At 35.4% G+C, this 15,962-nt stretch overlaps 2 protein-coding genes across 3 annotated transcripts; both read right to left on the bottom strand.

Annotated features, from left to right (window-relative positions):
• Positions 1-968: 968 nt before the first annotated feature.
• LOC144998393 (uncharacterized) lies at positions 969-2,888 on the bottom strand. Its single transcript, XM_078958167.1, has 3 exons — positions 2,270-2,888; positions 1,556-1,740; positions 969-1,479 (listed from the first exon to the last, which is right to left on the bottom strand). The coding sequence occupies exons 1-3, from the start codon at positions 2,760-2,762 to the stop codon at positions 1,096-1,098; spliced, it is 1,062 nt and encodes a 353-aa protein (XP_078814293.1). The 5' UTR covers positions 2,763-2,888; the 3' UTR covers positions 969-1,095.
• Positions 2,889-8,539: 5,651 nt separating this feature from the next.
• Positions 8,540-12,344, bottom strand: LOC144998152 (putative clathrin assembly protein At5g35200). 2 transcript variants are annotated; one of them, XR_013660156.1, is made up of 16 exons: positions 12,215-12,344; positions 11,545-11,653; positions 11,401-11,470; positions 11,209-11,306; positions 10,992-11,136; positions 10,809-10,909; positions 10,618-10,701; positions 10,452-10,502; positions 10,249-10,314; positions 10,099-10,164; positions 9,932-10,012; positions 9,609-9,842; positions 9,451-9,526; positions 9,216-9,316; positions 8,739-9,103; positions 8,540-8,641 (listed from the first exon to the last, which is right to left on the bottom strand). XR_013660156.1 is itself a non-coding variant. In XM_078957977.1 (15 exons), exons 2-15 carry the CDS (start codon positions 11,641-11,643, stop codon positions 8,828-8,830), a joined length of 1,548 nt encoding a protein of 515 aa, XP_078814103.1. In that variant the 5' UTR covers positions 11,644-11,653; positions 12,215-12,344; the 3' UTR covers positions 8,540-8,827. The 2 variants fall into 2 exon arrangements, 1 of the variants encoding a protein (XP_078814103.1); XM_078957977.1 differs by having other exon boundaries at positions 8,540-9,103.
• Positions 12,345-15,962: the final 3,618 nt, after the last annotated feature.

The raw sequence follows: 15,962 nt of genomic DNA, 5'->3' as shown, positions 1-15,962 counted from the left end.
TGATCAACAAATATCGATTGACAAAAAACAACTATCAAATTTAGGAATACAACAAGATACTCTATTATTTAAAGCTTTTTATGTTTAGATATTTTTCTTGCCAACTTTTATTTGATATTATGTCAATTAGACAGTAAAGAAAAACATTTTGCTCCACAAATTAAGTTTGTTAAAATAAACATGTATAATACTTTGTGATTGTATTATCAAGTTGAAGTTTTTGATGATACTCTCGAAATCTCAATTGGATAAAATTAATGGAGAGATAAGTAAATTGATCACTTGAATTCACAGTAGTTCACCTCAACTTAAGGCTAAATGATCCTTCTTTATACAACATGAAAAAGCACGATGATGAAAAGAATCCTGATTACTCACTACATGTGAAACACTACATTACCACCCACTATCTAATGCAATAATGCACAAACACACACAACAATAAAAAAAATTTACAACAACCTTTTACACTATTACATGATTATCCGATATATGTATGTTAATATTTGGCTCCTTACATTTGACGAAAAAAATTAAGCTACAATCATCAATAATGTAAGAAGCGAAATATCAACATACATGTCCCAAATAATCACGTAACAATGTAATAAGTACAACTATTTGTTTTGCAATTTTAATCTTATTATGTATGTTTGCACAATAACGCACTAGATAACGAGTGCCCAAATAATGGTTAATCACGATATGCCCACGAACCAATAGAACATCAAAAGGAGTGCACATTGTTACTTTAAATTCCTTGTGGTTAAAATATGGTACAGTAGTTGATAAAATCCAAAACCCAACATAAATTATATATCAAGATTTTCCATTTTCCTTCCATTCGGTTTGAGATTATAAGACACAAACAATTCTGCTACATGTTATAAACGTTCACACACGCACACTCTTGAGTAAAACATGTGACCTTGTTAGCAACAACAACGTTTTATTTACAAACAAATACATGAATTAACCTACGGAATTTAATTATCAGATTCCATAAAAACCGATCAACATTTACAATGTAGACACCCCTTTAGAAAAACATGTAATTCCCCAAAATGGAAAGAAACAATTAGGTAAGATTTAATACTAGGATAAAAGATCAACATCCCCTACAGCTTGCCAATCACTTGACTCTTCACTTTCTGAATAATGCCTTGACTGATTTGTTTTTCTTTCATTAAGACGAACCCAATCACTTGTTTCACTAGCTGAAGAAACCCTGCTACTTTCTCTTTGTCTAATACCACATAATCTACCAGAAAGATCATTATCTTCATCCTCTACATCACTGAAAGAAACATCATCCTCATGGTGTTCACTCTTAGTAGTCTTGTTGGCTTCTTCAGTGCTATTCACCTCACTACCCTTTTCAGATAAACTTGTATTTCCTTTGGTATCCTCTGGTAACTCCATGGATGTATTATTCTTGTTTCTCAGTTTCAGCAGAAGCACCTCGCGTATTTTCACAATCTATATGGCAAACAACATTTGATTTATGTTTTTGTGTCATTGTTGTAATAATTAATATGAAGTTATATGATCTTACATCTGGGGTTGATAGAAGCATATAATCATCCTCTTTCAATCTTGGAAGCAACAGAATGAAATAAATCATCCAAAAGTGTTGTTCACTCATGTGATTGTGAATTTTATGCCTCAAAGTGGTCAAACTTGGTACTAATTGTTGTACGACAGATGTGTGTTCTTTCTGAATGTCGGATAGATCAAAATCTGTGTAATAAGAAAAGGTGAAAGATTTAAAATCCATGAAAAAAGAAATGATGGCATAACCAAGTAATTGAAATTTTATAAAATTATAATGATTTCTGTTTACTTCTAAAATGTTGTGACAAAACTAACATAAAGTTTTGATCTAATTGTTTAAATATGAGTTGTAGTTGTACAAATTATGTCTTGTCATGTCACGTTTATTTTGCTGGAATTACATTTGATTTTCCATAGTATTAACATGAATGATGAATCCCATAAGATTAGTCTAATCTTTAATCTTTTATTTTTTGACATCTTAAAGCAAACATTTTGCTTTCTTAATTTAACTTAGGCTCACAATACAAACATACAAATATAATCCAACAAGTTTCGACATTCATTAATTAGTACTTAAAAGAAAAAGGAGGCACACCCAAAAAAGAACTCCATACATTTTGGATACCCAATTATCTTGTTAGGTTTCAATAAACCAATTCATAACGATCATACCCTATCATGAAATTGCCAAAAAAGGGGGAAGAAATCACACCTTGGTGTTGTAGAGATAAAGGGAAATCGATCCAACATTCAGGGCGAAGAGAGATTTCTTGAACGAAATTGATAACATCATCAGTAACCCCAACTGGATCAATTTCTTCAAGATCATCCGCTTGATCAAACTGGAGTAAATTGGAAGCGAATTTAGAAATTTCACTCACTGCTTTATTGGATGATAGCAGAGAGAGTCCTGTTTTAAAGCTACCACCAATTTCAGCAAGATCGTTCTTTATGCCTGTGTAAGAGGAAGTAGACGACGGTGAAGCCTCGCCGGAATCATCAGACTGCAGTGGCGGGGTTGAAGAAGAAGATTGTTGTGGCGGTGGAGCAAGAAAGGAAGCAACGTTGTGAAGTTGACGGCCGATGGTTTGTGTGATGATGGAAAAGCCTGGTTTGGCGGTGGCGGTGGGGGACTGCGGAGGAGATTTTTCTTCGTCGGAGTTGAAGGGGTTGGGAAGAGAGAGAGAAAACCACGACGAGGACATAGTTTTGTGGTTAGGTTTTTTGGGATTTAGGAGAAAGATGAGAGGGACGCGGACGCCATTAAAGGAGGAGGTGTGAGTTTGGGGATGACGACAAAGACGATGATGGATGCTTTATCTGCGCGCCGTCAGCTTTGTATTATGTAATGTCTCCAGAAAAGGCTTGCAACTATTAAATAAAGTAGTAAGTTAGTATCTTTACGGGATCGATCTTACATACGAAAGTATATCGAATAATGTAAAGCTTTTTATAGTTATCTGTTGTCACTTCAAAAAAAACTTAATAAACTTAATCTATTGTCAAAAAAAAAAGCCCAAACTGATTTATAGTTTTGTTTAATTCTTATTAAGATTAACCGGCTAATGAAAGTCGACAAATGACATAGCTCATGACGTGGAATTAAATATCGAGAAAATAAATTGTAAGACCAACGGACTTACATTTTTGTTCAATTCTCATTAACAACCATATTTATTAAGTATACAATTAATTGCAAATTACATGACTAATATTTAATTACATAGAATAAACATATTAGAATTGCTTTTTATATATCGATTTAAGGGTTGAAAAAGAGAAAAATGAACGACGTTTGGGTTCGATCTCTTGTAATGACTATTTCTTTTTCTTCCTCCCAATCGTTGATGTTTAACTCAAGATCTACAAAAGAAGATATTTGATGATGTAAATCATTGTGGATGTGGATGCCCTTCTCGAATTTGGACATCTAGAACGGAGGACCATCCAGAGTAAAAGTTTAGGGCTTGTCCGAACAGATAGGTAAATGTAATTGAAAGCTTTATCATGTCTATCTTCTATCGATTTTGGTGATTATCTCAATAAAATTTTCTTTTTGAAGGAACCAAACAAATAGTTCTTCTTTTTTAAGGAGCAAATAGGATGTCCCTCTGTGACGATTTTAGCATGATCCTTAGGTTAGTTCCCCTTTGGTTTGATGCTCTATCTGTGAAAAGAGTCCATTTTCCTTGATCTTCTACTTCTAGAAGTTGTTGAGTCTCTAGTTCTACTTCTGGCTGTAGATAATCACTAAAGTCAGCCACAAAGTCTGCTAATGCTTGTGATTTTATCGCCGATCTTGGTTCATACTTGATGTCATATGTTCTTAGCTTCACAGACCATTTTGCCATCCTTCCTGAAATTTCTAGTTTTTTCATAACATTCTTCAGAGGATAATTAGTTCTTACATGTATAGGATGTGTTTCGAAATAATGTCTTAATGTTATGGAAGTTGTTTAGTACGAGTATTAGTTTTTCAAGGTGAGAATACATGGTCTCAAGATGCAAGAGACTTTTACTTACATAGTAGATAAGATGTTGTTCACTGTCAAGATCCTTGGCCAGAACAATACTTACATCATTCGAAGATACTAAAAGATATAGGAGGAGTGGTTCCCTATTCGAAGATCCTTAGACAAGACTCGCTTCTATTCCCTTCTTGGTAACCATGTAACCAAGGAATTTTTCTGCTTTCATTCCCAAGTGACATTTGGATAGGTTCAACTTCATGTTGTATTCATCTAATATATCGAAGGCTTCTTCAAGATCCCCAAGACGATCTTCAGCTCTGACCATCATGTCATCAATGTAAACATCCATGGTGTCCCCCAGTTTGTCTTTGAACATTTGATTTACCAATCTTTGATACGTTGCACCTGTATTTTTTAGAATGAAGGGCATAACAATATAACAATATATACATGTGGGGGTTATGAAGGCAGTATCTTCTTGATCAAATGGTTCCATTTGTATTTGTTGGAATCTAGTTGAGGCATCCATGAATGTTAGTAAATCATGGCCTACTTTGGCATCTATCATAGAGTCAATGTGTGGCAAGGGGAAAGGATCCTTAGGGAAATCCTTATTAAGATCTATGTAGTCCACACTCACTCTCCATTTTTGTTCTTCTTTTGTACCACCACTACCTTGGCTAACCATATTGGAAACTTTACCTCTTTAATAATTCATGTCTTAAGAAGTTTATCAACTTCCTCTTGGATGATTTGGTTTCTCTTGGGTGCAAACTTAATTCTTTTTTGATTTATAGGCCTGAAAGAAGTATTTATATTGAGTTTGTGAATTATAATTTTTTTTATCTATACCTGTCATATCTTCGTGTTTCCATTCGAAAGTCTTTTTTCTATATTTTAGGAACTTTATTAGGTCATGCTCGATTTCCTTTGGTATTGAAGATCCTATGAGTACTTTAACATCAAGATCCTCAAGCTTTAATGGCACTTATTTTAGATCTTGTTCTTCAGCTTCTATTATGTCTTGTGCTTTTTGCTTTAGTTGCTATGCTTTTCTTGGTATTGTGGAAGGCTTCATCAAGTCTTCTAGCATTCTTTGGATTCTTATTGATCTCTGATGATCTTCACTGTCCCCAAAGGGTATTGTGGAAGGCTTTATCAAGTCTTCTAGAATTCTTTGATACGTCGATAGAACCGCTTCCATGCCATTGCAATTTAATATGAGGAATTCTATATGTACCCCCTAAAATGTTTTTTTGTACCCCTTGTAAGTAGAATAATGTCTACATATCCCACATAATTTGACAATTTATGTGAGTGAGAGAGTACATATAACAACATCCTTTAATATCTATATAATATGATTTCTTTTGGATTTGTAATTCTATAAAAATTAAAGGTTATTTTTTATTTAAGAAAATGACCATAATAGCAATTTTTTCATCAAAATGAAAAATACAAAAATAACCATAATTTTCGCAAGTGGACTACATGCAAATATGTAGATTTTTGTAGTTGTTTGCGTTTTATTTATTTATTTTTGCAAATTTCAAACCTAATAACTCTATAATATGAACTACATTTAAGTTGATTTGTTTTTATAAATGTGTTCTTCATAACAGGAGCTTTCCACTAATATATTACACTCCAAATTTGAATGCCAGAAAAATCATAATTTTTAGCTCCAAAGTAGGCCAGTCCGTGAAAAATATAAAAAACAACTCAATTTTGATCCTTCATAAATTTCGAATATGAATTCCGTTTGAGTTGTTTTTTTTTCATTATGTTTTTTGTAACAATGAATTTCTATAGACTTACTAAACTCTCAATTTGGATGTTGGAAGTTGGAAGATCATACTTTTTTAGCTTCAAAGTAAGCTATTCGGTGAAAATTATGAAGAAAAAAACTTCATAGCTTTCTCACACGAATTTCATAACAATCATCATTTCATTTATGTTCTCTCAATCACAAAAGTGAAATTCAAAAAAGAAGGAAAAAAAGTGAAATTCAAAAAAGAAGGAAAAAAACTTTTTTCGAAGGCAATATAGATTTTTGCAAATGGTTGGCTACGACAATAATGGTTATTTGGTCGTTATTTATTTTGTGGTAAAAAGTTTACAAAAATGGTTATTATGGTAATTTTGTAATTAAAGAATTTATTTATGTTGGCCGCAACAATCTTACATAATCTGATTTATCTATATAAAATATATATTTTAATGATTTGTTATTAGCTAGAAATACATTATATCTTATGTGGATAACTTGATTCATCCATATAAAATATATGTTGGAATCGTAAGTCGATGAGGATTTAGAGACCAAACAATCTAATTTATGTAAAATTTAGTTTATGACAAGTTGGTCATAAGTTTCCTAGTCTAATATAAGTTGGTTTGTTATGCTATCATTATGAGAAAAGATTGTAAAAACATTGGTTTTGAGTGAATTTCCAATTAATCAAAGAGTTATTTTGGTTATTTTGTTTTGCATTTTTGTTTTCTAAACTTAAATCGGTATCAGAGCGAGGTGAAGACGTGCCAGTTTGAGAGTCGGTTTCAAGAAAAGTGTAGCATTTCATTGCGAGGCAAATGCAACATGAATCGGGTACCGTTGAAGGAGGTGTGATTTTGTTTTAATCGCAAGCAACCCCGTTTTTTCTTGACCGGACTTGTTCTAAGGTAGAGAGAGACTAACTGTAGGCGCAAAATAAACGGATGGGAAGACGTCAAAGCAGGTGACTTTGATTTGGTTCGTTTTGCAGGTGACGGAAGACGGTAAAGGTGGCCGTGACCTTGTCTTGTTGTTTGGTGGAAAAGTGCTCTTGAAACAAGCTTGATTAAAGAGGTTGGGGTGGTGAAAAAAGATAATAGGATGTTGATCGAGTTTGAAGAATTCTTTAGGACTTAGAGATTCGGGGATGATTATTGGAATCCTAAGTCGATGAGGACTTGGAGACCAAACAATCTAATTTATTAAAAGTTTAGTTTATGACAACTTAGTCATAAGCGTCCTAAGCTAATACAAGTTGGGTTGTTATGATGTATATGCATGTTCATAATGAGTTTATGGTTATGAGAACAGATTGTAAAAACATTGGTTTTAAGTGATTTTTCAATTAATCAAAAAGTTATTTTGGTTATTTTGTTTTGCATTCTTGTTTTCTAAACTTTAATATATGTTTCTAAGTTGTTATTAGCTATAAAAAAAATTGATTAATCTATACAAGATATAATGCCTTTACAAATAAATAAAATATATATTTGATGTTGATAAATCAAAATGAAGGAATTACTTCCCATAAGAATATGATGTTTTCAAATTGATGTACGATTTTGATGTATTAGATGTCGGCAACCTTCAGTTCCCATTTACATATATGCTTGTTAAATCGGGCCGTCGTGTCGTGTTTTTGTCTGACACGACACGACAATATTTTTTGTAACACGAACACGACACGATACGATGTCGTGTTTTTTTTCACTAACACGAAAACGAACCAATTAAAAAACGACAACACGATACGACACGACAAAGATAATATTACATAACTCTTATTTTATTTAATTCATATTTAATCAAATATAACACGATAAAAACGACAAACATGAAAAACACGACAAACACATGTTCAATCATGTCAATTTCGTGTGGATTTGTAAACACGAACACAACATCGTGTTTTTTATACTTGACACGAACACGACACGAAAACGAATTCGAATTTTGATTTCGTCCCAATTTTGTTTCGTGTCGTGTATTTTTGTCGTGCCGTGTCATAAATTGACGCCCCTATTTACATATCATCGAAAACTATGTATTTTTTAAAATACTTGACCTAAAGTAGAGAGAGTGAAAGAAGCAATAATGTTTTATCAAATTTAACAGCAAGGACATTGTAACCGGATAAAAAATATAAAAGAAAAATAAAATATACACCTTTCGTGTTTTTTTTCTTCAAGAGATCGATTAAATTAACCATTAAAAAAAATCGATTAAATTAATCAACTAGTTATCAATGTTGTTTAAAATGTAGCATTCATTTATTTCTTGACATAAAGGTTTGGCAGTTTATTAATGGTGGTGATTTTGATTGGCAGTTTATTAGTGGTCGTGATTTTAGAAGATAAAACTGGTAGTCGGTGTCCAGTTTAAATGATGGTAATCAATGTTTTTTTGTTTATTTTATTTTTATTAAAATTTATAAAAAGAAAAATTAAAATAAGGTAGATATTAGCATATTAAAAAGCGACTTATTTTTTGATTTTTACACGTTTAGTCCATTAGTTTTTTTTTTCTACATTTTTCCATTGAACTTGTTTGAATTGTTAAAAAAAAAAAAAAAAAAAAAAAAAAATCAAACAACTTAATCAAATATGTACAAATCAAAAAATAAGTTACCCTTTTAAATCATTATCCCTATTAAAAACAACTAAACTGTCACATAGTTGTAGTCCGATACATGTCCCACAATACACCACCCAATCGTTATACATTGTATACAAGAATCTACAAAAGAAAAACAAATCTTTCCACTAAACTGTCACATAGTTGTAGTCCGATACATGTCCCACAATACACCACCCAATCGTTATACATTGTATACAAGAATCTACAAAAGAAAAACAAATCTTTCCAGTTGAAATGTAAATCAGATACATTTTAAAATTTTTAAAAGATATCTATTTGATTCTACCTACTGTGCTTACAGCTGTATAGTCTGTGTATACCAAGACATATATATCAATCACCTGCACTCCCAACTCGTTTTTTTTTTCAGTAAAAACAATAATTAATTCTAAATAAGCCCATTATATTGATCATAGGGTCGAACCGGGTTGTAGGGATACGGGTTCCCAAACGGGTTCGAACCGTGTTGTGGCATCATCATTTGTTGTTGCTGCTGAGCCATGGCTGCCATCTGTACATTGTGTGGTGCAGCCATCATGGTCGAACCATAAAACAGGTCCGGCCCAGTCTCTGGTGGGCCCCACGGGTTGTAACTTGCTGGGTTGCTTCTTCTCATTGCATCATCGTACAGGCTGTCAAGTGTAAGTTTATCCAGCCCTCCACCCTAATTTTATCAAAACAGTGTAATTTAATTATATATATATATATATATATATATATATATATATATATATATATATATATATATATATATATATATATATATATATTCATACCAGTTTGATTGAAGATGTAGTGGTTTCATTAGTTACAAGGGCTAATTCCCATCCTGCACTTCCATTAAATGAAGTTGGGGCACCACACCCTTGTTCATCAGCTGCAATACTGTATGATTAGTAATGAATATTTGGAATTTTTTTTTTTTTTTTTTTTTTTTTGGAATGTAAGAGGGTAAAATGGTCATTTGGTCTCGTTCAGATGGTTTATTCGGTCTAGTATCAAATTACTTACACGTTGGAACAATAGCTAAAGCCATAGCATTCTTCTGGTCTAATCCAGAGACTTCTTGAAGAGTATCATTCAGACCCTACAAAATAAAAATAAAAAATAAAAAATCATCTACAATGAAAAATATACTCCACTTTAATAACAATTATTAATGAAATTACAAGAAAATCCGGTGTTCCTTCAGCAACATGAGCTTCCACTTTAACTGGCTTTGGTTCAGGCTCAGGCTCCGGTAGTGGTGCTGCTGGCGGCAGTTTGGCCGGAACCTCCACCTCCACCTCCGCCTCTTTTTTGTGTTCAATGGCGAGAATTCCTTTCGGTTTTCTGTCAACTGATGAAGCACGAGGAGCTTCTTTTACAAATTCTTCCATGGCTTGTGTGAATGATGATGGTGGCTTCACAATCATATGAATAAAAATTGAAAAAAAAAGGGAATTAAAAATACAAAAATCTAAAACTAATCATACAAGAAGGTAAATCATACCTGTTCAATCTTAATAAACGTCTCACCACGTCCCATGTCAAGACTTTTACATATCTCATAAAACTCAGACAATCTCTCTGCCTTTAAACAAGGAAGGGTATTTCAGGAATTTACAAAAAAACTTGGAAATTGTTTTTATTGTTTCTTGGATTTAGCCCTAAATATACCTGCTGCCCAACCCTTCTATATATATCCAAAGCTTTAAGAGCATCATGTCTTTGCATCTCAAAAAACTGTTCACATAAACTCCACAATTTTCAAGATTAATTATTCAGAAAATGAAGTTTGAAACTTTATATCAAAAATTAACACCTTACTTTATCAACCAAATTAAGTGAACCTTCATTAATTGCCTTGTATACTTTGACACTTTCAGAAGCCACCTGATCAGGTAAAATAAAATATGGTCATGAGTCATGACATAACACATCAGGTTGTACTGTTTTTGGTACAAAAGACATGAATACCCTTCTCATAATTGAGGTAATAAATGCAGCCTGATGGATGTTATGTTACTAACCATAGAAAGTGCCAAACGAATCACAAAGTTATCAACTGCTGCTCCTTGTGGCTACATAGAAGAAAAATGATTTTCACAAGGGTTAAATGCAATAAATAGGAAAATATAATTTCAATTCATTTACTCCAAAAAAAAAAAAAAAAAAAAAGACAAGTATAGATGATACCTGACAACCTAACACACGGTATAGAAGTTGTTGTAAAGCTGGTAATTGTTGAAGCAACTCTGGAGTATCTAAATCTCTTGTTCTCTGGATCAAAATTTGTAAGCAAAAGTTGTCTTTTATAAAAATTTGTAAGCAACTTTTATAAAAATTGGTGTTTAATGAAATGATAAGTTGATAAATTATTATCTTACAAGACGTTCTGTTTCAACATCATACTTTAAGACACGGAAACACTCCAGTCTCTCCTCCAAAAATAAAGCATAAGTCCGAACCCAGGCAGAATAATCCCATGCTGGTCAAAAAGTCAACATAAATTCCATTAAACATTAATTGATCAGTTCTATTATGTACACGGTTTAGTTAAGGTAAGGTACCATTTGGACTAGAATCATCTTTGAAGTGAGATAAGTTGAGCAAATGGTTACTAGTCCTTCTTCCATAGTTAAGAAGCTCTTCTTGAAATGTGGGGTCTACCTCCCTTAAGGCTCGGTGAATGATAATTAGAGTTTTCAAAGCAACCTGAAATAAAGATGAAGCTTTCTATGAGACATGTTAGTTAAACTAAAGAGATTCAATGATAGGGATACATACTGCCCAATTGTGTGTCTTTGACAATCTTCTTGCAAGAGCATGGATGCAATATGCAACATCAGCTCTAGGTCTTGTAGCAGAGATGGATGCAAATATAGCTGTGATAATGGATCCAGGATTAGGGAAATATCAGGTCTCCTTTCTGTTAATAGACCATAAAGAGAGAGTTTTATAGAAACAAAGTTAACACACCTCGCATGTGTTTCTCTTTTGCAGGGTGCTCAACATGATTAGTGGCTTTAACAATATTTACATCCAATTCCTACAGAAGTGAAACAAAAAAAGGGATATTAAAGTAAGAATCATACAAAAAAAACATTCAAAACGTACCATTACCTTATAATCACTATTGACTTTAGCCAAATTGACAGTGGTGCTGTCCTTAATGGCTCCAAGAGCTTTTCTCAAACTCGTTTGAGATCCCCCACCCGACATCTAAATCAATCTGCATTATGTCGCAGTTCGATTAAAGTAGGAACAGAACAACCCTGGTGATACTCATCGGTAAAACCTATTGTTTCCTTGAATTTTAACATCTAGATGCTCACTCAAGTGGAGATTATAAATGATCGAGATCGAAATCGAAATCAAACATACATAGTTTCTATACGGATGTAAGAAACATGGATATTAATTCGAAAAAAATAAAGTTCTACTTATACATCGAAATTGCATATTTAAAAGAATTCCATTTCAAGTAAAATCTCAAACCTAGGTCATACACAAGATAAAAAATGGAAAAAAAGTTGCCAACACAGTATCATGATACAAACGGAGAAAATAAGGAGCGTATAAAAGGATTTGCTGGTATCAGCTTGAAGAAACAGAGTTAGAGTTCAAATTTCAATTCAAAGTCAAAGAGTAAACTGAAAATCCAGTGACTAGCTTCATGATTCTAACACTCTTTACTAAATCCACAGAATTACAGAACAAACAAAAATCAACGATGAGCTCCATTGTTAAAGCTCAAGGACTGAGATGGATCAAAAGGAAGAAATGGACTTACCTGAATCGTTGAGAGAGAGAGAGAGAGAGAGAGAGAGAGAGAGAGAGTCGGAGAGGGGTCTGTCGTATTTGTGTGTCCGCACCGAGTAAAAGTCTTTACACAGAAAAACTCATAGTTGCTGGCCGTCGGCGTCATATATACATATGTAGTTCTGTATGTATAATATCAATTGTATTTCTTTTTGTTCATGACCTCATGTGGTAAAAGTTGATCCATTTTTTTTATTATCTCAATGTAAATGTAATAAAACTTAAAATGTACTTTTAAAATAGGGAAATCTAGTAATCTAAACATTTTTTTGGAGTTTTTTTTTAATATAATCTTTTTTTTTCCACAAAATAACCACATATTCCAGAATGGGTCATTCCGGTGGTTAGATGTAGTGAAAGACTACTACGATTATGAGATCTTATATCACCCATGCAAGGCCAATGTGGTGGTCGATGCCTTGAGCCGGAGGGCCGCGAGTACCCCGATGCAAGATGTATGTATGAGGATGACAGTGATGACTCCAGTTTTGGAGATCATCAAGGAAGCATAGTCAGAGGCCATAAAAGAAGAAAACTGTAAGAGTGAGCGGGTGATCAGTCAGGTTTTGACATTCGATATGGATAGTAGAGGGTTTTTGACTCTCCATGGGCGAGTATGGGTGTCGTATGCGAGTGGGGCCCGACAGATTTTGATGAAGGAGGCCCACATGTCGAGGTTTTCTATCTACCCGGGGGCCACAAATATGTATCTTGATCTGAAGCATAATTATTGGTGGTCATGTATGAAGAGAGATGTGTCATGGTTTGTGGAGAGATGCTTGACTTGCCAAAAGGTCAAGGCGGAGCACCAACGCCCTCATAGCAAGTTGCAGCCTTTGGAGGTTCCTTATGGAAGTGAGAATAGATAACTATGGATTTGATTACTAAGTTATCGAGGACTGCGAGGAGCGTTGACATTATTTGGGTGATAATGGATCATTTGACGAAGAGTGCTCACTTCTTAGCTATAAGTAACAACTCTTCTACAGAGAAGTTGGCTGGGATTTATGTTCGTGAGGTGGTGGCTCGACATGGGGTGTCGACATCTATTGTGTCTGACCGAGATGTGCATTTTACTTTCAGATTCTTGAAGAGGTTCCATGTGGAGTTAGGTACCCGACTACATTTTAGCACCACGTACCATCCGCAGACGGATGAGAAGAGAAAGCGAACGATTCAGATGCTCGAGGATATGTTGCGCGCGTGCGTTCTTTATTTTAGTGGAAATAGGGACTTCTATCTTCCTTTGGTTGAGTTCTCTTATAATAACAACCATCATGCTAGTATCGGTATGCCCCCGTTCGAGCTCCTTTATGGTCGGAGGTGCCGAACTCCTATTTGTTGGGGTGAAGTGGGGCAGAGGGTCATGGGGAGCACGAAAATTATGCTCAAGACGACAGAGCTTATACAACAAGTTCAACAAAGGCTTTTGACTGTGCAGAGCCGTCAAAAGAGTTATGCAGATCGGAGGCGCTCTGAGTTAGAGTTTCAGGTGGGGGATTTTGTACTCTTGAAGGTGTCACCTTGGAAGGGTGTTATCCGCTTCAGGAAGTGGGGCAAGCTGGGTTCCAGATTTATTGGTCCTTTTCGAGTGTTGGCCCGTGTGGGCAAGGTAACTTACCGGTTGGAGCTACCAGAGGAGTTGATTCATATCCATGATACCTTCCATGTATCCCAGCTGAGGAAATGTATAGTCGATGAGGCGACTGTGGATCCCTTAGAGGACATTCAGGTCGATGATCGCTTGAGTTATGTGGAGAAGTGTAACAGCCCGAAATCCAGGTTAGCTTTATGACCCTTCTATTTTGGAGAGTTGGCAAACTAGTCCCTTAAAGTTGAAAAGTGGGTTGGTGAGTATGGTGGGCGTACTGGGATGTTCGTCGCGCGTACTCGCACGCTTAATTTGTACGCGGGTCATCCGGGTACGCTGGGCGTACCCAAGGTTACGTCGGGCGTACCCAAGGTTACGCCGGGCGCAACCGAACCAGATGCAAAACCCTAATTCTTGGCTTTTTCACTATAAAAGGATCATGTAGTCCTTTGCCCTAGCCGCCATATTCCCTTGAGTGAGTCCTTGGAGAGCTGAGATTCGTGCTTTAGCTTGTGTGTGTTTTTGAGCTTGAAGTTATCTTTTCAAGGTGAAGAAGGAGAAGAAGGAGCCATTGTTGGAGCTAGAAGTTGAAGAACAAGTGTAGATCCGAGTTCTACAGTGGTTGGAGATCCTTTATGAGGTAAAAAGCTCAAAGCTTTCCTTGTTCTTCATAAGTTTTTCTTTTGGACCATTTTTAGGGTTTTTGGTTCAAAGTTGGAGACTTTATGTGCAAAGAGTCTCCATAAGCTTAGATCTGACCTTTTCTAGTGTATAATGTGTTGAGGAGTCATAAAAATCTAGTCTTGGACGTGGATCTTGTGTCATGCATGAGTTATAGTCTCATTATGGAAAGAGGAAAGGTGTTTTGAGCACAAAGTGACCTTTACAGCCATGCAAAGGCTTAAAGGTTTCAACTTTATGGATTAAGACATATTAGAGGAGTCAGATCTGAAGTTTGGATGCAAGTCTTAACCGTTTAAGACCTGAATGTGTTGCATAATGAAATTGGGCATTACGTTGGGCGTAATCCTAGTACGCGTCGCGTAGGGGGTCGCATACCCCATTTCTGGAGTGCAAGAGTACGCCCCGCATACTGCATGATGTTGACTTTTGTTGACTTTTAGGGTTTTAGTCAACATGTGGACTTTGGAGTCAAGGAGGGGTAAAATGGTCTTTTACCCTTCTGCGGAATTTTAGAAAGGAATATAGAATAGCCGTGAGAGCCATTAATGATTTGGAATAATTACTTGATGTGATTAGGCAAGGCTAGGTCGTTATAGCGAGATTCAGAGATATCATGTAACAGCCCGGAATTTCCAGGTATTTATTATTGGTTTATTTTTGGAAATTGTGAGTGGACTCGGCGAGTTGGAGCCCAAACTCGCCGAGTAGGATCGCGGTATTGGGCACGGGTTCGCGTCTAGACTCGGCGAGTCCACGCTGTGTGGTGAAACCCTAATTCCTGGGGTTTGAGACCTATTTAAAGGGCCTTATGGCCGTCATTTGTGCTCACCAACCCAGAGAGAGAAACCCTTGAGTGCTTGAACGTTTTGAGAGAGAAAGGAAGCATTTCTTGACCTTGTGTGTGTTATTTAGCAAAGAAGGAGGGGATTCTAGACAAGAGGAAGCAAAGGAGGTTACTATACTGTGGATTGGAAGCTTAGATCATCGAATTAGAGGTATGATTCGGCTTATCTTCTGTTTTGTGAAGTATAATTGAATTTAGGGTTTCTTGTGGTCATTATTGGGTTGATTTGATGCCAAATAGTTCCGTTCTTGTGTTGAGGCTCTGGATTTGGATCCATAGAGGTCCAGAGAGCCTCACTCATCAAGCTTTATGTATAGCAATGGAGATTATGACCTTGAGTTGTAGTATTTGGGACAAAAGCATCATATATAGTCATATAGATATTGTATGTGCATCAAGATAGTGACTTTACGTGCTAAATAAGCTTGGAAGGACTGGATCTATGGGTTAATGGACTGGATCTGACCTTATGAGCAAGTTTGAGTCATTGCATGGCACGGACTCGCCGAGTACGAAGAACAGACTCGGCGAGTAGTATGAATATTACCCCGACCACACAACGAGTGGTCTTGCCGAGTTGGGGAGGGTTGACTCAGTGAG

Source organism: Lactuca saligna, chromosome 5 (genome assembly GCF_052625555.1).
Source record: "Lactuca saligna cultivar CGN05327 chromosome 5, ASM5262555v1, whole genome shotgun sequence".
In the NCBI taxonomy this organism is placed as follows: domain Eukaryota; kingdom Viridiplantae; phylum Streptophyta; class Magnoliopsida; order Asterales; family Asteraceae; genus Lactuca; species Lactuca saligna.
The sequence above is the reverse complement of the archived record's forward strand: the minus strand, read 5'-3'. Positions and strand labels throughout refer to the sequence as shown.